The sequence below is a fragment of the Taudactylus pleione genome, unplaced genomic scaffold (genome assembly GCF_031769625.1).
Source record: "Taudactylus pleione unplaced genomic scaffold, aTauple2 ptg000479l, whole genome shotgun sequence".
NCBI lineage: Eukaryota > Metazoa > Chordata > Amphibia > Anura > Myobatrachidae > Taudactylus > Taudactylus pleione.
This window is the reverse complement of record NW_028284881.1, coordinates 4,704,304-4,729,788: the sequence shown is the minus strand read 5'-3', so window position 1 is coordinate 4,729,788 and position 25,485 is coordinate 4,704,304. Positions and strand designations below refer to the sequence as shown.

At 42.8% G+C, this 25,485-nt stretch overlaps 1 protein-coding gene across 2 annotated transcripts in view; it reads left to right on the top strand.

Annotated features, from left to right (window-relative positions):
• The window catches only part of P2RX7 (purinergic receptor P2X 7), a 129,143-nt gene that overhangs the window by 94,416 nt on the left and 9,242 nt on the right, over positions 1 to 25,485 (top strand). For both annotated transcript variants that reach the window (XM_088449190.1, XM_088449189.1), the window contains exons 9-11: positions 3,189 to 3,282; positions 3,702 to 3,767; positions 3,854 to 3,976. In XM_088449190.1, the coding sequence (XP_088305316.1) occupies positions 3,189 to 3,282; positions 3,702 to 3,767; positions 3,854 to 3,976 (283 nt within the window). The remainder of the gene's footprint in view (positions 1 to 3,188; positions 3,283 to 3,701; positions 3,768 to 3,853; positions 3,977 to 25,485) is intronic.

Genomic DNA, 25,485 nt, shown 5'->3' with positions numbered 1-25,485 from the left:
ATGGAATTAAAACAGCGTGTCAGGGAGTGTCCATATAGGGTCTGCGTCGAAAGACACAGGGCCTGATTCTGACCCACTCGCGAGCGCTGAGCGCTCGCAAGCGGGTCGATGGTGCCCAAGTGCTCATGCACACGACGGAGGCACCTCCATCGTGCACATGCGTGAGACCCGAATACCGACGGCTAAGCCGTCGTTAAGCGTCTCGCACCAAAGGGGGCGTGCTGTCGATGGTGATTGACAGCACAGACCTTTGGTGGGCGTGCGGGGGGCGTGGCTGCCCAGACGGAGGCGTTCCCATGATAGAGCCAAAAGCACTCCTGGGCTTGAGGCAGCGAGACCCTACCGCAGGGTCTCGTTGCAAGCCCGATGGTCGCTATGGTCTTGACCATCGCGACCATCATTTTGGCCACTCGCCCGGTCACCCACAGCTATGCGAGCGGCCTGGGGGCCGCTCCAAAAAGGAGCAGGGACGGCCCTGATTCAGAGCGTCCGGCTCTGAATCAGGGCCACAGTTCCAGAGCTTATGTTCTGAAAGACATTCTGAGCAGGCATAGGGTTGCTCTAATGTCCGAAAGTGCAGCCAATGTCTGATCGATGGTGCATCTTTGTGCAAACATCGGCACATTCTCACTGTGGCCGGTGGGTGGCTCAATAGTGACAGGCAGAGGCATTTAAGGGGCGGGCACCCTTCCCAGAAATGGGCGTGTATGCCACGTTCCCGGGAGTGGCCAGCCCTGGATCTGCATTGATCAACGCAGTGTCCTGGGCTTGCAAGCCGGTCAGCCTGAGTAACCTGGAGGCTTACCCAGCTGGCCGGAGGCCCGGCACAATCGACCATGAACCTCCTCCGATGGTTGTGATGGTGATCCCAGCCTGCAACCTCATTTGCAGTGCTGGGGTCGCAAATGCAGCAGGGGGTGTCATACACCTCCTGCTGCATTTGCATTATTGCAAGGCTCGCAATTGCAAAGCGGCCTGCATGCAGCTTGGCAATTGCGATCCTTGCTGAATCAGGCCCTAATTCAGGAGTCTCCCAGAAATTCCAGGAGTTTATCTTACTATGTCACACATACACCTATAATAAAGTCTCCCCAATAACTGCCACTTGGGTGCACTAATACATATTTACAGTCATAAATATTGGGACATTGACAGAATTTTCATATTTTGTCCTCTATTCACCACCACAATGGCTTTGAAATGAAACATATAAGATGTGATTTAACTGCAGACTTTAAGATTTAATTTGAGGGTAATTACATCCAAATCATGTGAACGGTGTAGGAATTACAACGGTTTCTATATGTGCCTCCCACTTTTTAAGTGGCCAAAAGTAATGGGACAAACTAAACAATCCTAATTCTAACTTTCACTTTTTAATACTTTGTTGCAAATCCTTTGCAGGCAATTACAGCCTGAAGTCTGGAACGTATAGACATCACCAGACGCTGGGTTTCATCCCTGGTGATGCTCTGCCAGGCCTCTACTGCAAATGTCTTCAGTTCCTGCTTGTTCTTGGGGCATTTTCTCTTCAGTTTTGTCTTCATCAAGTGAAATGCATGCTCAATCGGATTCAGGTCAGGGGATTGACTTGGCCATTGCATAACATTCCACTTTTTAGCCTTAAAAAACTCTTTGGTTGCTTTTGCAGTATGCTTCGCATCATTGTCCATCTGCACTGTGAAGCGCTGTCCAATGAGTTCTGAAGCATGTGACTGAATATGAGCATATAATATTGCCCGAAACACTTCAGAATTCATTCTGCTGCTTTTGTCAGCAGTCACATCATCAATAAATACAAGGGAACCAGTTCCATTGGCAGCCATACATGCCCACACCATGACACTACCACCACCATGCTTCACTGATGAGGTGGTATGTTTTGGATCATGAGCAGTTCCTTTCCTTCTCTTCTCTTCCCATCACTCTGGTACAAGTTGTTCTTTGTCTCATCTGTCAATAGGATGTTGTTTCAGAACTGTAATGGCTTTTTTAGATGTTGTTTGGCAAACTCTAATCTGGTCTTCCTGTTTTTGTGGCTCACCAATGGTTTGCATCTTGTGGTGAACCCTCTATATTCACTCTTGTGAAGACTTCTCTTGATTGTTGACTTTGACACATATACATCTACCTCCTGGAGAGTGTTCTTGATTTGGCCAACTGTTGTGAAGGGGTTTTTCTTCACCAGGGAAATAATTATTTTGTCATCCACCACAGTTGTTTTCCATGGTCTTCCGGGTCTTTTGGTGTTGCTGAGCTCTCCGCTGCATTCTTTCTTTTTAAGAATGTTTCAAACAGTTGATTTGGCCACACCTAATGTTTTTGCTATCTCTCTGATGGGTTTGTTTTGATTTTTCAGCCTAATGATGGCTTGCTTCACTGATAGTGACAGCTCTTTGGATCTCATATTGAGAGTTGACAGCAACTGATTCCAAATGCAAATGTCACACCTAGAATCAACTCCAGACCTTTTACCTGCTTAATTGATAATGAAATAACAAGGGAATAGCCCACACCTGTCCATGAAATAGCTTTTGAGTTGATAGTCCCATTACTTTTGGCCCCTTAAAAAGTGGGAGGCACATATTGAAGCTGTTGTAATTCCTACACCGTTCACCCGATTTGGATGTAATTACCCTCAAATTAAATCTGAAAGTCTGCAGTTAAAGCACATCTTGTTTGTTTCATTTCAAAACCATTGTGGTGGTGAATAGAGGCCAAAATCTGAAAATTCTGTCAATGTCCCAATATTTATGGACCTGACTGTAGATATCAGCAAAGTGTCTACATTTGTTCTAACTTTCTTAGTGTGCACTGTGGTGCACACAGGTTTAGTAAAAACGTTCTCTTTGGCACCTAATTTGGATGTGATTTTGTATGCATTTTCTCATTTCTTTAACCCAGAGGTCCCCAAATTCCACCATTACAGTGCAGGTATTAAGGATATCCATGCTGGAGTTCAGATGTTTAAATCAAATTGACTGAGGTACTAAATACGTCATGTGCTTAAGCATGGATATCCTTAAAACATGGATTGTAATGGTGGAATTTTTCAACCTCTGTAACCTACAGTATTACAGTTTGTACTATTTTAACATAGGTTTTAAAGTGATGGTCTCTAAATAATATACACACAAACAGTGTTGTTCAATGATTGTGCTAAATGAATTGTGCTTTACTATCTACAGATTTGCCAGATACTACAAGAACCAGAATCAGAATGAAACGAGGACTCTGATAAAGGCTTATGGGATACGATTTGACATACAAGTCTATGGAACAGTAATGATTTAATTTCTTAAAATTTTACTAGTGCTATAAGCAACCAGCTGATATTCATAACTTATTATGAAATATGTTTAATATAAGTTATAGAATGATGTATCACCTTCTGTAAATTGTAAGAACTTTAAGGGGTATATTCATTATCGCTGAATTCATACACAAGCATTAAACCTGGTACATACCTGTATTAAATTGCAAAACACATGATTGTGGTAAAGTAGTAAAGGCCTCATAAACACATATCACTGAGCAACTAAAAAATGTTACATTTAAAGAAAAGAAATATATTTTAAGTACTGTATAGAACCATTATTCAAAGAAATAAAGGGATAATAGCTTGTAGATTACTATGCTGTACTGGAACATAATGTAGAAATATTTCCCATATTTATATCATGAATATTGTCCTTTTGCAGGGAGGACAGTTCAGGTTTTTTGAGTTGGTGATATTCATTGGTTCCTATCTCTCTTACTTCGGATTGGTGAGTTATTTCTTCTAAGATGTCCACTTTGTAAAAGTATACTAAAGTCATACAAGTGACATTTATATATTTTTTATTCGTTCTAGGCTACAGTGTTAATCGATTTTCTCATCAGCCAATACAATCCAAAATGTTGTAACTCTAAATCAGGACAGAGGTACTATGATGAGCAGAAGTATGAAGAGATATCTGGTCCCAATATTCTGACGGTAACACACTTTTTTTTACAATAGACCCACTAAAAAGTTTACTTTTCATTTGCTACTGATTTGCCGTTTGTGGAACCATAACTGTAGTTGAAATACAAGTTGTTTCTAGCCCCATTTCCTATACTTTTAATGTGTTACTAGAGCTCAAAGGAGCTCTATTGAAGAGGACTGGATGAAACGAGCTCTCCAGCACCATGAATTGCCAGCTCCTGGGTTTGTGTGGGAAGGTAGGTTCTCTATTTGCTAAAAGGTGTGGGCCAGTTTTTTAAGGGTGTTGAGGAATCGATAAATAATTCTTCTGTGGTTAATCACCAGCCAAATCTCATTTATTGTGTGTCAGAACCCTTGATGACGCAGAGTATACTCTGGAGAAAAAGTCAACACACAACCACCAGTTTAGTGTTCCACATTTTCTCTGTTTATAATTACGTGTCATACAATAATATAAAGCATAGTGTTCTCACATTGCAACATATCAGTATTTTCACACTACAACTTAATACAGCAGTCATTGTTCTTGAAGGTTATTACTGGGAATACATAACTCACCCCTTATTCCTCATTATTCCTTATCTGTCTCAGGAAGGGAGGTTAGAATACACAGTCTATTCATAACACTATCTTGTCTGAAACCATCTGCACATTCCAAGGTTCTGAAATGCGAATGTTACCAAAAATCCTTTTTTATATTTTTCAACATTAAAGTTGTGAATAACTTTAAAGACACAAACCATCCTAAAACAAAATGGAGTCTACATGTGGATAGCTTAATACCAGATTCCTCATTTCCCATCTTTTATTCATAACTTTTCCCTATACTATCTACCTAACAGGATCATGTTCTTGCTATTCTAACAGGTACTTAAACTGTACATATAAGCCCTTCTACAGATACTTATACATAGGATCACCCCCCTCTCTGGGAGCGTTGACCTGTCCCCTGCTAGGGCAAGCCCATGGTCCTCAGTCTCTAATTGTCTTTTATCCTGTCCATCTTGTCATGAATATTCAAGGAAATGATGATAGTCTTGCATTGTCCACATGTTTGCTTGTCATCCGCAATGAGGCTGGTTCCACAAATGATACAGCTTGGAATGTTGTCTTAGGCATAGATGTTATCATAGACTTGAGTTATCATCAAGGCCTTTGGTGTATTTTCCTTGGAGAAACAACAGTCAAGTGTAAGTAACTTCTTAATCAGAAAAATAGCAAGTTTTATAGCAATATAAATGATTACAAACAAAGCTAAACCTTTATCAATAAGTGAAAGAATTCCTGATATCCATCTACTAAGTTCATTAAACCATTTAGCTGGGTTTAATTAGGAAAACCATTCATTATCATCAAGTCATACTCTGGATCATTATGTGTTTTCCTGAACTGGTCCTTTAATTTCTTGATTTTTCATATGTTCCTGTATCAGGTCATAAAAGTTATCAGTTATATATGTTACAGCAGGCTAGTCTCACTATTTGACATATACCTTATCAGGCAACTGTACAGTAGTCGAGGATCAACTGTCCCATAACCTTTACTTTAAATTGCAGTTCATTAGTGATTATTTTAAGCCCATCAAATATTTAATCTGTAACATTATCAAACAATTTGGCTTCTATATTGTGAACATTCTATACACTGAGTCTAGATATTGTTACTGCTTCCTGTCTCTTGATATACCACTATTTATGCAGTTACTCAGCTTAATACTTGTGATAAAAACTCAAAGTTTAAACCTAAAATTAAAACTATAACAAAGCAAAGTTAAGTATACATCTCCACAAGCCTTTGTCTGGCTTGGGGCCTAGCAAACCATCTATTCATATTATCAAATTACTCCAACTCCCCTTGGATGAAGATTTTGCAATAGGAGGCATATATTCAGGTGTCCTTCCCATGAAGTTTCACTGAAATAAGTGTAGTCAGCAGGATTTGGAATAAACTTTCAAATCTGGGCTCAGCAGCCTTCCTGGTATGTTTCCAAATTATCATCCAGTCTCCTGGTATTCGGTGGGTACCTGTATCAAGATAAGTGACTGGAATAGAAGACAACACCTAACTATGTATTTTAGTTAATTGTTTCTATAAGATTGATACATAGTACACTATATCTACAGATGACCTTAATAATGATTTTCTTAATTATCTTAATTACCTTGGCCATTGTCTTTGCATCTGCCCTCCAACATGCCTACCCTCCGGGCCAGTGACTGATGAGGCTCGTACAAGAGGACATCACAATCGGAGCATTTGGGCAGTAGTATAAAATCAATTTGTATCCTTTGTGAGGAACACTGAGTCTGGGGAGTACTTTTCAAAGGGGTTGGGACAGACTTACCCAGTTTGTTCAATGCACATATTAGACAACTTGTTTCAAAGGCCTGTGCTGTCTGTGCAAACCCGGAGCTATCCAATTATGGTTGGTGATAGCCACCATTGTATCCTTCCCCAAGTGCTCCTCACCATGTATTATCTCGGCCATAACTGGGTAAAGTGCTTTTGGTAGACATAAACGTTGACCTCCCCCCACTCACCATTTGTCTGTAGCTCTTAGCTTTCCTTTTCTCAGCCCCTGGAGCTTGTGTCTGGAGCTTAGTGAGGGTACTTAAGTCAATCTTGGGGGTGGGATCTACCCCTTGGGAGCAGTGACTTATGGCAGCAGCACGTGCAGCCTGGTCTACCAGTCTATTGTCTTCAGCTTCGGGTGTAGTCTCTCAAGTATACCCTCATCTTTATCACTACAAGTCTTTGAGAGACCTGGAATGCAGTAGAAAGTACTCTGACATGGCTAGCATATCCTGTGTGTGTAACTCCATCTACAGAAGGAACATCCAAAAAGTTTTCATAAATTTAACACAACACAATTGAAAAAAAGTGTATATTTTCAGTGTCCTCCTTGACACTGTCACAATTTACTGTTGTTTTATCAGTATTCTCCCATCTTTTGAAACCTGCAGGAGCATTGATGCAGGATTCAACATCGTACATCTTTTAAGAGTGACATTAATTGTACAATAAAGCTACCTCTTATTTCGTAAGCCTAAAAACAGATAAATGCTTTCTTTGAACTCTACTCAGGATTTTTATAACTCCATGTGATACTATAAGGGTTGAGGGATGTCCTAATACTATGTCAGCACTTTAAAGGGTCTAGGTGACAAGAGTTTCCATGTCATTGTTAAAGGACCCCCTGACCATGTGAGTTAGAATCATGACAAAACAATATAAATGGCTTACTATAATCAGGTAAAACTAATGCTGATGCATTAATAATATCTTGTTTTACAACATGATAGACTTCAATTTATTCAAATATTAATTCAAGGGGATCCTGTTGTATAGATCCCTTTATTGCATCATACAAAAGTTTAAATTTATTTATTTATTGCAACATATCAGTATTTTCTCACTACATCTTAATACAGCAGTCATTGTTCTTAAAGGTTATTACTGGGAGTACATATATCACCCCTGATTCCTCATTATTCCTTATCTATCTCAGGAAGGGAGGTTACAATACACAGTCTATTCATAACACTATCTTGTCTGAAACCATCTGCTCTGCACATTCCAAGGTTCTGAAACTCGAATGTTACCAAAAATCCTTTTTTATATTTTTCAACATTAAACTTGTGAATAACCTTAAAGGCACAAACCGTCCTAAAACAAAATGGAGTCTACATATGGATAGCTCAATATCAGATTCCTCAGTGTTTTGTCCAAAAATGGACAATATGTTGAATATTTTACCAGCTATTTTAAATATGTGTATGTCGGATGACCTAGTAAAGATCCTGCATGGTTCACAGTGCTGCACTATATGTAATTTTGAGAAGAATTTGGCCTCTTGCAAGGTCAACAGCTCCCCCTTCGGATTTAAATTTGGTGTTGTTGGTTATTATTATTATTATTATTATCCTTTATTTATATGGCGCCACAAGTGTTCCGCAGCGCCTTACATAGTACATAGAACTAATAGGTGAACAAGAAACAAGTAACTTACAGTACATTATAGAGCAGTACAAGGACACAACTTATATACATTGCTGAAATAGTGAGTAAAGCACTCACAATAAACTGCCGGGAGTTGGCAGTCACGCGTTAGGTGCCCTATGGGGACTAGAGAGTAGAAGAAAATGTAAAGAGAAGCACATGAGGGAAGAGGTCCCTGCTCATGAGAGCTTACATTCTATGTATACACCTTCTTCTGAGCCTTGTAGCTTACTGTTTACATCTGCTGCACTGGAATGTTTTGTAGGCAGTTTTCTGGAATTAGTCATCCTGTCCTAATGTGTCCTTTTACCACTTTATTCTCTTCTGTGATGGTAAGTGGAAGAGTTTATATTCTGAGCCAACCTGTTTTAGAATGGTTGATCATTGTACAAGCTTATGCACTGGTGACCGAGTCTTCTCCCTAACGTATCACTTACTAGATATCTGAGTGAATATTTTTCTTTCTGACATACAGTTTGGAAGAACATACATCAGAGGTTTGTCTACTTTGGGCCACTCCTTTTCTCACTATATAAAGCCTGTATGATGTCAACTAGTGAAGTATTTGTCCCTCGCTTAAACTAAGGACACACAATTTTATCACCTTACCATTAAAACCTGTTCCCCAAAGCCCATAGGGAGCCAGTACTACTTGCCTTATATGCCCATAGTTCTTAGGTGTTCTGTTCTCAGGTGTGGATGCTTGTCCTGGTCCCTTCTCCTTTATTTTAACCTAATTAAATTCACAGAAATATCAGTTTGAAAAGATGAAAGCCACAGTTTATTAGCTTGTAATCTAGTGTATAATGGAGTTATTCTTCAATTTCTGAATCTTATATTACCATATTCCAGTTGAGATCCTTAGCTGTTTCATGGTGAGCCATACCAGCTCCCTCACGTTATTACAAGCCATTTCCAGCAAGGTCCCCACCAGTGCACAGCAAATAGGGAGTGAGTGGCTACTTTGCTCTCAGCAAGCCCACAAGCAATACTACAATGAGACATGCAGGCAGCAGGAGGTATTATTTGCTGCTACCATTTCTTTAAACCTGAGAGTGAAGCGTTGAAAAGTTCCATCCAAGTACGGGCTCCTACTTTCATTTCCACAATACCACAAGGCATTCCTGCATCCATTATACATTAAAGGTGTTTAGCAGTATGTGGAGAAATAAGCTCTGTTTTTCATTTTTGGTCACAGACAAGTAGCACAATCTCTGTATGAAGTTCCACTGAGCCACTCACAGATGTAATGAAAGCTCTCATTGCCCTTTTACCAGTTTAAACAGTTTCACTAAGATGTCCGTATCTTACCAAATGATTTTGAGACTGAGTGTTCCCCTTGTTCTGCATTACACCCTTCCCTGTCCTGCACATGCACATACTCTCCCCCTGTCATGTACATGTATGAACGTACCCCCTGTCTTATATATAATATAACACAGACCCCCATCCAGACCACAAAGCACCACTGTCCAAAGAGAGAAGTTCTGGAAGGGCATTTGAAGACCATAGGATGGGTTTTGGGATCTAACCCTTCACCCCCCACTAAGAAGAAGGCCTGTTGCCAAATAATAAATGAGCGCGTTCTTCCCTCTAGAGCTTCCACATTCAAGCAGGAGCTGGAGCGGGTAATGCCATCTAATGTTGTGTCGCACAAGCCCCATAAGTAGATCCTGGCACCCAAGACCCAGGACCACAAAAGGATCAACTGGAAAGCCAAATAATATAAACAGAAATTAGGGAGATCAAGTCCACTCAGAGATTGTGGCCTAAAAGGGTCTTAAGCCTAATTCGGGGTCTCCTATCCGCCCAGACCAGGGAGGAGGGATAGCTATCAATAAGAAGGAAAATTTGAGGGGAACTATAAACAGGCGCTTGTCGGAAGACATATAAAAATGTAGGGAGAACCGACATCTTAATCAAATAAACCTTGCCTTTAACAGTGAGTGGAAACATGTACCTTAGATTTAAGATAATCAGTTAGTGGCTGAACATTAAGTGGAACAAAATCAGACCTAAAGATTGTAAGCCACCGCAGCCTTTATAGGAGGACAGGGACCATGCATAGGTAAAATGCTGGATCTGTTCCAATTAATATGCAGCTAAGAGTAGCATCCAAAAGAATCCACTACAGACAGAATGGTGGCAAGTGACCCTGATGAGTCCTACAAGAATAAAAGTAATAAAATATCATCCATAAACAACTACACTATTAACCTGTTGCTGAATCTGCATTGCCCGGATAACGGGATGAGCCCGAAAAAACACAAGTTAAAGGCTCTATGGCGAGGGTAAGTAAATTTGGTAAGAGAGGGCAGCCCCGTCTTGTGCAGCCGGAGAGTCTAAAGTGAGAAGAAACATATCCGTTAATACACACACAGACAAGGGGTCTAGAATAAAAAAGTTCAACCCAGGAAATAAACTTGGGGCTCATCCCAAATCTAGAAAGAACTTCCCAGAGATATTACCTCTCCACGAAATCAAAGGCCCTGGCAACATCCAAGGACACCACCATTGCCCCTTCATCCACAGAATCTGACAATTGCAAAATTGTATACACACTCCTAAGGTTCTAAGAGGTGGATTTGCCTGGCATGAAGTCAGTCTGATCTGGGTGGACTACCTCCCAAAATAACTTATTAATTTTAAGTGTAAGTATCTTAGCCAAAAAATGTAATGACAGTGGAAATAAGGGAAACATGATGGTAGGAGCCAGGATCTAGAGGGTCCTTCCCTGGCTTGGGGTTCATGAAAATAAGTGCCTCTGACATTGCCTGGGACAAAGAACCCAGGTCACACAATCCATTACAGAGGTCCAAGAGACAAGAAAAAAAAGAGGGCATGCTTCTTATATAATTCAATGGGAATCCCATCCACGTCTGGGGCCTTATTGCCTGGAAATGAGGAACTGCCACTTCAACCTCCTCTAGTGTCAATGGGGAGTCTAAGAAAGACTCTCAGGGGTATGGGAAGGAGAAATATGTCCCATTTAATCCAGCCATTCCTCCAGGTGTAGTGTGCCTAAGAGGACTACAAATCAGCAAAAACTTGAGTAATAATAAACTTGAGGAGTGGAAACATGCAAGCAACTATGGGAGTCATGAATCTGTTATATAACAGTGGTAGCCCACTCTTCTCTGGCCAAATAAACCACAAAATTATCAACTGTGGTGTATTGATTATGTTTAAGAAAAAACAAGCACTGTTTTGATTTGTTTAAAAGGAAATCAGTTTAGTAGCTTCTCACCGAGAGACGCAGGTGTCAGGGGAGTGATCAATCAAATATTCATGCTCGAGTGTTCTGCAATGAGTTTAAATATGTACTTCCTTTTGTCTATGAAAATGTTTAATACTAATTACCCTTCCAATTAAGGAACCCCATAGGACCGCCATAAATGCATCCCATTAAATGGGGAGAGTAACAGAGTCGGTATTCAAAGATAAAAATAATCAGTCCATTGGGCCTTCAATTCCAAGCCAGTACCCATTAAATTGAGGCAGAACAGATTACATTTCCAAAATGACTAACCTCAGGAAGAAGCAATATTGAAAAACAGTGATACGACAGACCACGGGACAATCCTCTGCCTCTACAACCAAAGGGACCATTCTCCGTGATATAAATTACAAATATATTCTAGAAAAAAAGTGATGGGAAACCAAGAAACATGAGCGCTAAACTATGTGAGTGTGTCTGCCAAATACTGAACAAACCCAGTCCGCAACTACATTAACAAAGGAGCGAGGAGAGTGGCTGGCTGACACAGGAGATTCCTGCTGCTTGTCAAGGTCAGGGGCAGTACATTATTAAAATCTCCAATACAAATTACTAGAGTGTCCGGAGAGAGAGACATAAACTCACCACACTTTTTCATGACATATATGGAGGGGGATGGAGATAGGGAGCAGTATGTTAGAAGAGGAAGGGCAGAAGCACGTAAAAACACGTAATTCCAAAACGATCAATCCGAACCTCTTCAAGCATAAATCATAAAGACCTGTGGACCAAAACAGACACCCACCTGCAATATGCAGGGTGCATAGAATGACAAGCCCAACCCACCCAGGGCTTCCACAAGGCAAGAATTCCCACACCACCATGAAAAGTGTCTCTATAAGACAGACAATATTAGCATTAGACGTCTTCACCTGAATTAATACCAATGAAATCCTGACCCTATCATTAAGGCCATGCACATTTCTGGAGAGAATCCGTATGGTAGTTGATATGTTAGTAGGCTTCATCTCAACACAGGGAGCAGAGGAACCCACCAAAAACAGGAGCAAATGGGGCACCTGTAAAGCAATAACAAAGAAAAATAAAATACAGTACAGTAATTGATGGCAGGCTAGAGAACATAGAAACAAGAAATCGTAAATGACAGCATAAACAGAAAACACTAAAAATTATCCACAAAACACCCCCAACCTCCCACCCTGTATATCCATCCCAACTCAGTATATCTAACTAAAGATCTCTAAGTCTATTAACTAACTAAACTTACAAGCGGTAAAGGGGGGGGTAAAACTGCAAATCTAACCTCAGGCCGTAAGCAGGAGTACCAACACTGATACCTAGGAAAATAAACCAGGTAGGGTATCTCAATGGGATGAAAATAACACCTAAAACATCAGCAACAAATCAGACATTGCAAAGGCAACAATCAACACATAACAGATAATAACAATGAAAAAAAACAGCCAGAGCCCCTAAGTTCTAACCAGGAGGTCACATCTCTATGAGAGTCGAAGCTGTGAGAGTGACCATCCACCACCACCCACGGTCTAGCAAGGAAGAGCATTGCATAGAAAAGAATATAACAGGGTAGGTGCGAGCGCTTTGAGATATGATTGGGATATGATTGAAGAGCTAAGGTGTTTATGGTAGTAATTTTCTTGCACGTGGGCATATATGGAATTAATTAGATATTGAATGTAAGTCCTGGTGTAATCCACCTAATTGTCTGTAGGATGGGTGTTCACTAAAAGAGTCTAATGTCCTTGGAGTATTTGGAAGCCTGGGTTAGCAATAACTTTTGGCAGTTTGTTCTTATAAAGCCAGCTGTCAGTCCTCCTAAGAAAGTCACTGTTGATGTACTTCAAACAAATTGGTTCCCTTTATCCACTGGTATGTTTCAGTCTAACCGACTCACCTCCTCAGACGTCACCCATATGAGAAAGAGAGAGAACCGGAGCATCAGGTGCAGGCAAGCAATGGTGCTGTATAATGCAAATGGTACTGTGCAGACTTACCCGGATCCTGTCGTAGGTCCGCTTGTTCACCTGCGGTCCAGTGTATGTGGGTATAGGGGTGGGTGTTGGTCCGGCTAGACCATATATACACTATTATACGTGGATCAATTGGGAGTAAAAATTGTTTTATTGCCTGTCCACACACCTAAGTGCTTCTTGTGGTACAGGTATAAAGGAATTGGCCATAGTAAAACATACAAACATTCACTGATAAAGGTGTGAAAGTTCAAGGGTTGAGAATAAGTTACTGGTGTTTCTCCAACGCGTTTCGTCCCCTGTAGGGACTTTTTCAAGGGTAGGTGATCTGGTGGGCACAATAACCGGCTTTAAATACCTTCATTAAGCCCCACATATGGTGATGATCATGTTACTTCCAGGTTCGCTCTCTCCACTGAGAGCCGGTCCTGTCACTAGTGTGTGCCTGAACTTCTGCATGTCAGGCTGACTGCGCATGCTTGGTGCGCCAAATGCAGACACTGCGCATCATAGTAGACTGTTATAAGTCTTGTGTCCGCCCCCCAGCGTGTAATGGAACAACATTGGTCTCTCATGTCTCCATGATGTGGGTGGGTGGGATTTTTTTTAATATGTTACTATACTGTGGAGCCTTGCTTCCAATTAACAGGCACTGTGGGCCTGATTCAGAGCCGGACGCTATTTGTGCACGCTCATTCTGAAAAAGGGGCTGGCTATTTAAATTGAGCGCTCTTTGCGGTCTGTTGACGCCTCTATGTCTGAACGAGCGAACGAAACATGTGCTCGCTATTTTGTAAAGACGCCCCCTGGCCGATCGCATCATACGTCATCTCCGCTATTTATTAGATTAATCGAGTACATTCGAAAGGTGTATGAACTGCTCGCAGTGCTTGTGGTAGCATTTTCCTACCGCAATCATGCGAGCAGTTCAGGCTAAAAGACAACCAAGTGACGTGGTCGCTGACACTGCTTTGTTAATTATGCACACCCTTAAAACGCCCGTTTTGACCGTTTGGCACGCCTGCGTTCGGATCTCCACTCCCCGTTTTCAAGCACCTTCCCCTGTTACCACCCACAAACGCCTCATCCTGTCACTCAAATTAGCATGCATTCGCTATTTTGCAAGCACACGAATTCCGATCTCACTGACTGGTTGGCGAATGGGCATTACAACCCATACGCATGCGCAGATGTGCGACCATCGCTCGGAACGAACGAGCGGCCGCTTACGAGTGGCTCTGAATCAGGCCCTGTGTGCATTAAAACAATCTCATTAGTACTAATGATGGTCCCATGTGTATTGGCTTTACAGCTAGTTCCCATTACTAATTCATCAGCATTTATAGGGATATTGAGTGCATACTAATGGGTTAATCTATCTAGTGCAATTCATAATTCTGCTTAAAGGAGCAGTACATCTTTCCTCAATGGCATCTTATCTAATCCTAACCTCATAGTTCCTTCTATCATTGACACACCTATGTTAATACTGTGGTGATGTATGGATAGGTGGTCGTAGTACCCTTCCTACTAAAATAAATTATTTTATTCAATTGATCCTTAATGTATTTCATTTTCAATCACATAGGGTGAATCTGATTATGATAGGTTGCACAGTATTGATTAAATTCTTGTCATTCAAGGATATCAGATGTGTTAGGTTTTAACTTGCAATTGCTAATAGACAAATTCTAAAAATGTCAATATTAATGGTTCTACGGCCACATCTCATGATGATTGATAATATTGGCTGTAATTCTAAACCCATTGATTAATTCTTAGGGGTCAATATTCAGACCTTCCAGTTGGAGGGTTCTCATTTCGAATATCCACTGACTTTCTAATTTTGTTGATTCTGGTTATATGATCCCCACCTCTCCAATTGGGTTCAACCTTTTCCAGTCCAGTGAATCTGAGACCCTCCGGTTTGCAAGCATGTACTGTCCTAAAATGATCTAAGACACTATGTCCTTTTTTTTTTTTGCTATCAGTGGCGTAACTAGGGCAGAGCGAGCGGGGTTCGGGGGGGGGGGGGGCGCCGCCGGCCACGGTACCGGCCCGCCCGCCCTAGATAGCCAGTGTAGCGCCGACCGCAAGGAGTGCGGTCAGCGCTACACATTTGCGCAGGACCGGCGCTAGGCTTCCAGCGCCGGTCCTGTGCTGCACGCCTGAGCCCGTTCCCTCCCCCTGAACGCTTGCCCAATAGCGCCAGGAGGCGGGCTCAGGCTGTGCATAACACACACATCGCCACCAGCGCTGGCGGCGATGCGTGTGTTAAACAGCAGCCAATGAGAGTCAGATAGACTCTCATTGACTGCTGCAGCACCCACTGCAAGAGCCGGACTTCCGTCCGGCTCCTGCAGTGGGTAATGGGACTGACGTCATGACGTCAGTCCCATAATGCTGAACACGCCAGCCCGGGCGGACTGGAGGGCGGGAGCGGCATCGCGATCGCGGACAGGAGCAGCGTGGAATCAGGTAAGTATATTTTTATATATATTTATTTATTTTTAAACCTTACCTATCTGCACAACGGGGGAGGGGTTGGCTACTACTGGGGGGGACATCTACTGGGGGTGCCATTGGGAGGACCTCTACTGGGGGGGGGACTCTACTGGGGACTACTACTTGGGGGGGCTACCACTGGGGGCATTCTAAAAGGGGCACTGCACTCGGGGGACCACTAATGGGGGCAATAATAGGAAGGGCCACTACAGAGACCACTGGATAGGGGGGGTCACTACTGGGAGCCTGCATCAGGGGGACCACTACTGGGGGCACTGCATGGGAGGGGGGGACACTACTGCTGGCGGCACTATATAAGGGGCTTACTGCTAGGGGCACTGCGGGGAAAACTACAGGGGGCACTAGATAGGGGGGATCGCTACAGGGTGCCTGCATAAGGGGACTACTACTGGGAAAACTGCATGGGGGGGACTACAGTTGGGGGCACTATATAAAAGGGCACTGCATAAGGGGATACCGCTACTGGGCGCACTGCATTGTGGGGACTGCTACTGGGGGCACTGCATAAGGGGGAACACTACGTGGGGCACTGCATTTGGGGGGGCCACTACTGGGGGTACTGAGTAAGGGGAACTAATTGGGGGCTGTATAAGAGGGACCACTACTGGGGATACTGTATAAGGGGCACTACTATGGGCCTGCATGAGAGGGACCACAACTGCATACTGGGGGTACTACTGGGGTTAAGGTGCATATGGATAGGAATGTTCAGTTTGAAAATAAAGGGGTGTGTCATGTTGACACGCCCCATTTTTAAGTGACCACACCCATTTTTTGCAGCCCGCGCCTTCGGCGCGCGCACATGGGGGTGGGGGTGGGGCTCCATTTTCAAATTTGCCCTGGGCTCCAAATACCCTAGTTACGCCACTGTTTGCAATATATATTTATTGGTTTTAACTGAGAAAACAGACAGCACTTCCAAAATGCAAACAAATTATACAGCATTGCTATATAGAATTAAGCTTTACACTGATATACAGTCAGGTCCATAAATATTGGGACATTGACAGAATTTTCAGATTTTGGCCTCTATTCACCACCACAATGGTTTTGAAATGAAACAAACAAGATGTGCTTTAACTGCAGACTTTCAGATTTCATTTGAGGGTAATTACATCCAAATCGGGTGAACGGTGTAGGAATTACAACAGTTTCAATATGTGCCTCCCACTTTTTAAGTGGCCAAAAGTAATGGGACTATCAACTCAAAAGCTATTTCATGGACAGGCGTGGGCTATTCCCTCATTATTTAATTATCAATTAAGCAGGTAAAAGGTCTGGAGTTGATTCTAGGTGTGACATTTGCATTCGGAATCAGTTGCTGTCAACTCTCAATATGAGATCCAAAGAGCTGTCACTATCAGTGAAGCAAGCCATCATTAGGCTGAAAAATCAAAACAAACCAATCAGAGAGATAGCAAAAACATTAGGTGTGGCCAAATCAATTGTTTGGAACATTCTTAAAAAGAAAGAATGCACCGGAGAGCTCAGCAACACCAAAAGACCCGGAAGACCATGGAAAACAACTGTGGTGGATGACAAAATAATGATTTCCCTGGTGAAGAAAAACCCCTTCACAACAGTTGGCCAAATCAAGAACACTCTCCAGGAGGTAGATGTATATGTGTCAAAGTCAACAATCAAGAGAAGACTTCACAAGAGTGAATATAGAGGGTTCACCACAAGATGCAAACCATTGGTGAGCCACAAAAACAGGAAGACCAGATTAGAGTTTGCCAAGCAACATCTAAAAAAGCCATTACAGTTCTGGAACAACATCCTATTGACAGATGAGACAAAGATCAACTTGTACCAGAGTGATGGGAAGAGAAGAGAAGGAAAGGAACTGCTCATGATCCAAAACATACCACCTCATCAGTGAAGCATGGTGGTGGTAGTGTCATGGCGTGGGCATGTATGGCTGCCAATGGAACTGGTTCCCTTGTATTTATTGATGATGTGACTGCTGACAAAAGCAGCAGAATGAATTCTGAAGTGTTTCGGGCAATATTATATGCTCATATTCAGTCAAATGCTTCAGAACTTATTGGACGGCGCTTCACAGTGCAGATGGACAATGACCCGAAGCATACTGCAAAAGCAACCAAAGAGTTTTTTAAGGCTAAAAAGTGGAATGTTATGCAATGGCCAAGTCAATCCCCTGACCTGAATCCGATTGAGCATGCATTTCACTTGATGAAGACAAAACTGAAGGGAAAATACCCCAAGAACAAGCAGGAACTGAAGACATTTGCAGTAGAGGCCTGGCAGAGCATCACCAGGGATGAAACCCAGCGTCTGGTGATGTCTATGCGTTCCAGACTTCAGGCTGTAATTGCCTGCAAAGGATTTGCAACAAAGTATTAAAAAGTGAAAGTTAGATTTAGGATTGTGTAGTTTGTCCCATTACTTTTGGCCCCTTAAAAAGTGGGAGGCACATATAGAAGCCATTGTAATTTCTACACCGTTCACCTGATTTGGATATAATTAGCCTCTGAAAGTCTGCAGTTAAAGCACATCTTGTTTGTTTCATTTCAAAGCCATTGTGGTGGTGAATAGAGGACAAAATATGAAAATTCTGTCAATGTCCCAATATTTATGGACCTGACTGTATATTTTCGAAACCTATATTAGAAATCAAAAACATACAATTAATAATTCACTAACAGAAAAAATCTATATATATATATCTATATAAATACGAAACAAACACACACACATATACACACCAAAATAAAAGCCGAAAAAGACCAGACTGGGAAAGACACATTGGGAATGGGGGGAATAGGGGGACCTTGAACACCAAATATTCAAGTCAAAGCTGTGGCATATTCAGTGGAAGTTTTAAACTCAATCCAAGGGAGCCAAGTGGCAGCAAATTCACCGTATTTCTCAACTCCAAGACGTAAATCCTCCATATCCATATAGAGGTCTATTCGGGCAAACCATTCCTTAAGTGATGGAGGAGCTACTGATTTCCAGTGAATAGGTATTACAGCTTTCGCTGCACTGTTAAGGAATTTGAGGAGAGATTTTTTATATAATGTTAACGGCCCAGGATATAGGTTTAGCAGCCAAAAGGAAGGATCTGGGGCAACAACCTGTCCTAAAATTAATGCAGAAACAGAAGTCACTTTCTTCCAAAAGGGGCACAATGCCTGGCAGTCCCACCAGATATGTAGGGGCGAGCCTTCTGCGGAATTACATCGCCAACAACAATTAGATACAGTAGGGAACATTTTAGCAAGTATTTGAGGGCACCTATACCAGCGTGTGATCACTTTATAATGAGTTTCAATAACCGAGTAGCTGACTGAACTGGCAAAAGAGTTATCAAAAATCTTAAGTCTGTCCTGAGGGCAGAAAGAAACTCCCAAATCGCGTTCCCAATCATCTAGAAACTTGGTGGGTAAATAGTATATATTCTCAATCAATAGTCTATAACACAAAGAAAGAGAATGGGTCGGACGAGTATCCATCAAGCACATATTCTCAAAGGAGGTCAAAGGTCTATTGCAAGCCAATCTCACTGCTCCACTTTGAACAAAATGCTTTAGCTGGAGGTATCGCCAAATTTCTGCTGCTGGCAGGGCCCATTTGTTCTGGAGAGAGCCAAAAGATATGACCCTACCTGATTCCACCAACTGCCCAACCCGGGAGACTCCCTGCTCAATCCATTTGTGAAACAGATGTCCAGAAGTACCTGGGGGGAAGTCGGGATTGTCAAACAACGGTGTCAGGGGTGAAAATAGAGAAGATATCCATGAACATCTCCTCAGTCTATTCCATCAAACCAGGGTAGGGCCTATTGTGGGATGAGACAGACCAGGAACCTTGGACCTCCATGGATATGTAGAGAGGACCTTAGAGGCCGAGTAGCTTTCCAGCTGAACCCACTGTCTAGCATCTCCAGCCCTCATCCAGTCCATTATGCGACCAAGCATAATTGCATCGTAGTAAGTGGGAACGTGCGGAAGTTGAAGCCCCCCCATTGTCTTGCGTCTAAATAATATAGCATGTTTAAAACGGGGTTTGCGACCCCCCCATACAAAATCTCTCACTATATTGTGTAACTCCTGAAACCATTGTTTAGGTATATGTATTGGCAAAGATTGAAGTAATTATAAGACCCTAGGTAGAATATTCATTTTAACCACACTAACCCGTCCCAACCAGGAGAAGGTTTTATTTGTCCAGGTCTTTAACTCTAATCGCAGAATCTGGAGTAATGGTTTAAAATTATGATCAAATAGCTTAGAGAGTTCTCTATCTAGTGTAACTCCAAGGTATTTGAGGCTAGATGTGTGCCCGGAAAATGCAAATGTATGTTTCAGCAAGGCTATGGAGTGTGAGCTGGCTGTTAGGTTTACTGCTACAGATTTTGAGTAATTAACCTTGAAATTAGACAGAGCACCAAATCTACTAAATTCCACTACTAAATTAGGGACGGAAGTAACCGGGTTGGAAAGCACCGCTAAGAGGTCATCCGCAAATAAAGCCAATTTGTATTAATTTTCCCTAACCCTTATACCCGTCACATTGGGATTAATCCTAATAGCACGCGCCAGGGCCTCTATACAGAGCACAAAGACAAGAGGGGATAGAGGACAGCCTTGTCTAGTACCATTACTAATCCTAACCGTATCATATAATACCCCATTAATCCTAACCCGAGCCGAAGGGAAGTGATAAAGCGCCATTATTCGATGTAGACATTCAGGACCCAGACCTATGTGCGTTAGAACACCCTGCATAAACAACCACTCAACCCTATGGAATGCCTTTTCAGCATCAGTGGAGAGGAGGATAACTGGAGCTGAGTCACCTTTGGCCAAATGTATCAGATCTATTACTTTAGTGGTATTGTCCCGAGCCTCCCTCCCCGGGACAAAACCCACCTGATCTGAATGTGTAAGATTCGGAAGTAAAGTTTTAAACCGATTGGCCAGGAGTTTAGCAAATAGTTTAATGTCTACATTGAGCAATGATATGGGACGATAACTCGAACATTGGGCTGGATCTTTTCCCGTCTTAGGGATAACGGTAATGTGTGCCTCAAGGGCTTGAGGCGAAAAGAATCGGCCGTCTGTAATAGCGTTAAAAGCTAGGAGCATTTTGGGAAACAATATTTTCTGGAACGATTTATAGTATACAACAGAGAAACCATCTGGGCCTGGGCTTTTCCCAGATGGGGTCGTCTTAAGTGCCCCTTCTAGCTCAGAAAGGGAGAAGGGTGATTCCAACCAGACCCTATTTTCATCCGTGATAGTTGGGAACTGTACGTCGCGAAGATATTGAGCTACCAACCCTCGAAACGTGTTAATCTCATCTGGGGACTTAGGGTCTCCCAGGTTATATAGTTTAGTATAGTATGATTGAAAATCAGATGCGATATCCCGAGAGAGTGTGTGAGTCTCGCCCGAGGGAGCATTAATAGATTGGATAAATAGACAGGCTCTTTGTGCTCTGAGGGCCCTAGCTAAGTACTTGCCCGGCTTATTCCCCCACTGGAAAAAGCAACCCCTGCAAAGGCGAAAATCGCGTCTCACTGAATCAAAAAGAAGTTTATTCAGGGCTACTCTGGTAGCTGTCAACTCAGTGAGAAGTTGGGGAGAGGGACACCCCTTGTGAGATGTCTCTAATGACCTAAGCCTCTGCAAAAGAGCCTCTTTCTTTTCCATTTTTTCCTTCTTCAGCATTGACGCCAACTGGATCAGTTTACCTCAGAGGACGCATTTATGAGGCTCCTAGACCGTAACACTGGAGACCTCCGGAGTTTCATTAATTGAAAAATATTCCTGAAGGGCCAACTCCAGTTGAGTCTTACAACGAGGGTCAATTAGAATTTGTTCATTCAATCGCCATAAGCATTGTTTAACAAAGGGGTATAATGTCAACAGCGTCACGGAGATGGGAGAATGATCCGACCATGTAGTGGGCCCAATGTCAGAATGCTGAAGAAGGTGAAGGAACCTATGCGGTAAAAACAAGTAATCGATTCTAGAATATACATTATGTGGCTTTGAAAAGAACGTATAGTCTATATCACTGGGATGCTGGAGCCTCCAGGTATCTATCAGCTGATCTTCATGCAGGGTACGTCTTACTTGCCTATGTCTCTTTGTGGAGTGTCTAATGGAGGGTCTTGAAATATCAAGTTCAGGTTGGACAGACCAGTTCAAATCCCCACCAATGACAGGGATACCAGACACCAGAGGATCTATCTGTTCGAAAATCTGAGCAAGAAACATCGGCTGGTTCTGGTTGGGTACATAAACATTAATAAAAGAATATGACTGGCCATACAAAGAGCATCTAATCATATGCACTCTACCCTCTATCAACACAGTATGTGAAAAATCTTGAAAAGGGAGTGTCTTTGAGAACAGCATGGCCACTCCTAATGATTTAGAACTACTATTGTTACTAAAAAAAACATTGGGATAATTACGATCTGAAAATTGAGGAGCTGAACCTGATTTAAAATGCGTTTCCTGAACAAACACCACCCCTGCTTTAGCTGCATAAAAGTCTCGGAGAGCCCTAGAACGTTTCTCTGGAATATTGAGTCCCTTGGCATTGACAGAGACTATTTTAATAGTCTGCATTCGCGCATTAGCCAGCATCATAAAAGTCAAAAAACACTATGTGGACAAGGTGAGGGAAAGACATAAAAGGAAAGTACAAGGGGGAAAAAAGACAGACAACATACAACCCACATAACATACAAAAATTAACAATCATACAATGCAATAAACTAAAAATGCAAAGAATCATATAAACGGCACCACCTGAAAGCCCGAACATATACAAGTCTAGTATCCCAGGGGGCGCCGTGAACAAAAAAGAGAGAAAATCAAGCAAATACATAAACAAATATGATAGAACCGCCACTTGGGAGCTCAGGCGTGAAAGACATGACCGAGACCAAGATATAGGAGGCGGTAAGGGGGTCACCGGGGGTCAGTGACCACAGTATCCCTGAACATTAAACGAAACTGGTAAGTAATGAGTACACTCAAATATACGCAACCCAATAAAGTATACAATAACTAAACAAATTATCTATGGTAGTTCGCCTATGATAAAACAGGTCAATAGGTTTATATAGCCGGAACATCGTTATAGAAATGAAGCATGTCGCTATCAACAAGATACATATCCTAATAGTATGTTACGTCAGTTAGAAATGAAACACGTCACAGAACATTAAACTGAGCAAGAATTAACGAATAATTTTCACTAAGGAAAAAAGGCTTTTTTGTGGGACAATAGAAGAATGGAACCAAACCACTGCAACCTGAGTCAGAATGTAGTATTCATTCCCCTCTGGCAAGAAGGTCAATCAAGTAGCTTGCTCGGAGGAGATCAGTCGTGTTTAGGTAAGGGACCCGAGAGCACGTGGGACCTTAGGAGGTTTAGGGTTACGATGCACCCTCTGCCAATCATTGTTTGGGTGGGCAAGTTCCGCTGGGATGGAGCGTAGTAGAGGCTCCTGCCAATCCGGTAAGACAATCAAAGGCAGACCCAAGTTTGAACAGAAGGAAGCAAGATCCGCTGAGTCCTTGAAGGTATACATCTTGCCATTGTGAGAAACTTGAAGGCTAAACGGGAAGCCCCACCTATATTTGATCCCCAGCTTGCGGAGTTCTGTAGTTAAAGGATGAAGTGCTCTGCGTTTCTGTAAAGTCAACCAGGACAGGTCCTGGAATATCTGGATATGCTGATCATCCACATTGATAACATCTCTCTGACGCACTGTGCGAAGAATGCTCTCCTTCTGTGGAGGCGGCAAATTATATCTCTCGGGCGGTCTGAGGGGGCGGCTCTAGGCCTCAAGGCACGATGAGCCCTGTTAAATTCAATTCAGTAATTAGGATCTGCACCTAGGAGCTCATTGAAGACTTTTGTGAGAAAGTCAATAATACCCTGAGGTGGAATATCCTCCGAAACTCCTCTGATCCGCAGGTTATTCCGTCTTCCACGGTTGTCCAAATCGTCAAAGCGATCATGTAGTTGTTGAAAATCAGAAGCTTGATGGAGGACAACCGCACAGAGAGCGTTGTGGGCAGCTGCCGAATCAGAAGTAAATTCCTCCAGGGAGACTAGTCTAGTGTCGATCTGGGACATTTCTGATTGGATAGAGGCAATCTCTGATCGGACAGTATCACGAAGTCGGTTCTCCAACTGCTCAAAGTCTAGTTTCGTGGTCATGGAGCGGAGCATAGTCAGGATCTGAGAAATCCCCTCTGAATCCGCAACAGGAGCATGATCAGAAAACTGTTCCTCCATCTGGGACGGGGAATTAGGGGCCTGTGATATATCGGGTGTGGAAGGAGCCGATGCGTCCTCTGTAGGAGCCGATCCCTGCGGGAGGAGAAACTGACGCAGAATAGAGGATGACGTGTTGTCCGAATGATGGGTAGAATCTTGTCTTTGGGATTTTCTCCCTGTTTTTTGGGAGCTTTGCTTGCCTTTCACCATGGAGAAAATATAATCAAGATACTAGATAACAGTAAGGCAACACGTAGGAGTAAAATACGATATCCGTGAAGAGTTGCGCAAGTAGAGCGTAAGGTCACCAGGGACGCCGCTGCCACCTTCCCCCCAAAAAGCAGCTAGGCCGGCATCATTAAGTGTAACGGGGTGGTTTCCAGCATTGGGTGTTGGTAGCACCCGCAGAAAAATTGGGTATCATTAGGGCATAAGAATTGGTGTGTGAAATCAAAAGCAGGCTCATATATCTATTAACTAAGAGCTTTGTGAGATGTCCAGAACAATTACAGCAGCCAACCACTAGATGGGGCACTAATCTCCAAATAAAGGACAGTCCCCAAAGAAAAGTCAGTGATGAGATATCCCAGCAAAATGTAAAAATGTGAGATATAAAATATAAAGGATTTACTTTCCTGCTGTACTGGCTAACTGTGAGGCTGTAATGGGGAAGCCACTTGAGTGAGTGATCAGGGTTTCCGATTTCTGAGGGAGCCTGTAGTATTTCCTAGGAGACACACTGCCTGTCTCTTCACATGTGCAGGCAAGATGGCGGGGGTGTAGATCTGCAGGGTCAGTATCCTCCACAGCTGGGGCTGTCTGCGCAGCCCAGTGAAAGTGCCCACAGGAGTCTGCTGTGAGAGCAATCCGCCCTCCGCTCTCCCCTCAGGATGCTGGTGATATGCAGCGGGCAAGGAGAGATCTCGGTGGCAGGAAGCAGAAACGCCGCTACTAGAGGCCGCGGCTTCTACACGGGGTTAGGCCCCGATCTCTACGTCCGGCGCCGGAGGTTGCGGAGCTCGCGGAGAGCAGCCAGGAGCAGCACCAAGTTCAGCTAAGGCTGCGGGAGGCAAGTAGATTGTGGGAAGGGCGGGAGTCACCCGTTAATCGGCGTTACAAGTCCCGCTACAGCCGGAGCTCAGACGCCGCACATCCACCTCATCCACCGGCCAGGCCACGCCCCTGCAAATCCTTTTTTAATATTATTAATGTGTTCGTTGATTCTGGTTTTAAGACTGCGTGTGGTCCTTCCAATGTACTGAAGTTGGCAGGGGCATCTTAGTACATATATGATATGGCAACTATCACAGGTGATATTGTCCTTGATTTTGTATTTTTTACCCGTTCTGACCGATACTACTTCTGTTGTGGGTGCAGTACTTCTATAACTTAATTGTTTACAGGACCGGCAACGGCCACAGTGGTAAAAAACTACATTCACACTGTGGCCATCAAGGGTTTGTTGTTTCGAAAAAGTTTGTTTGGGTTTA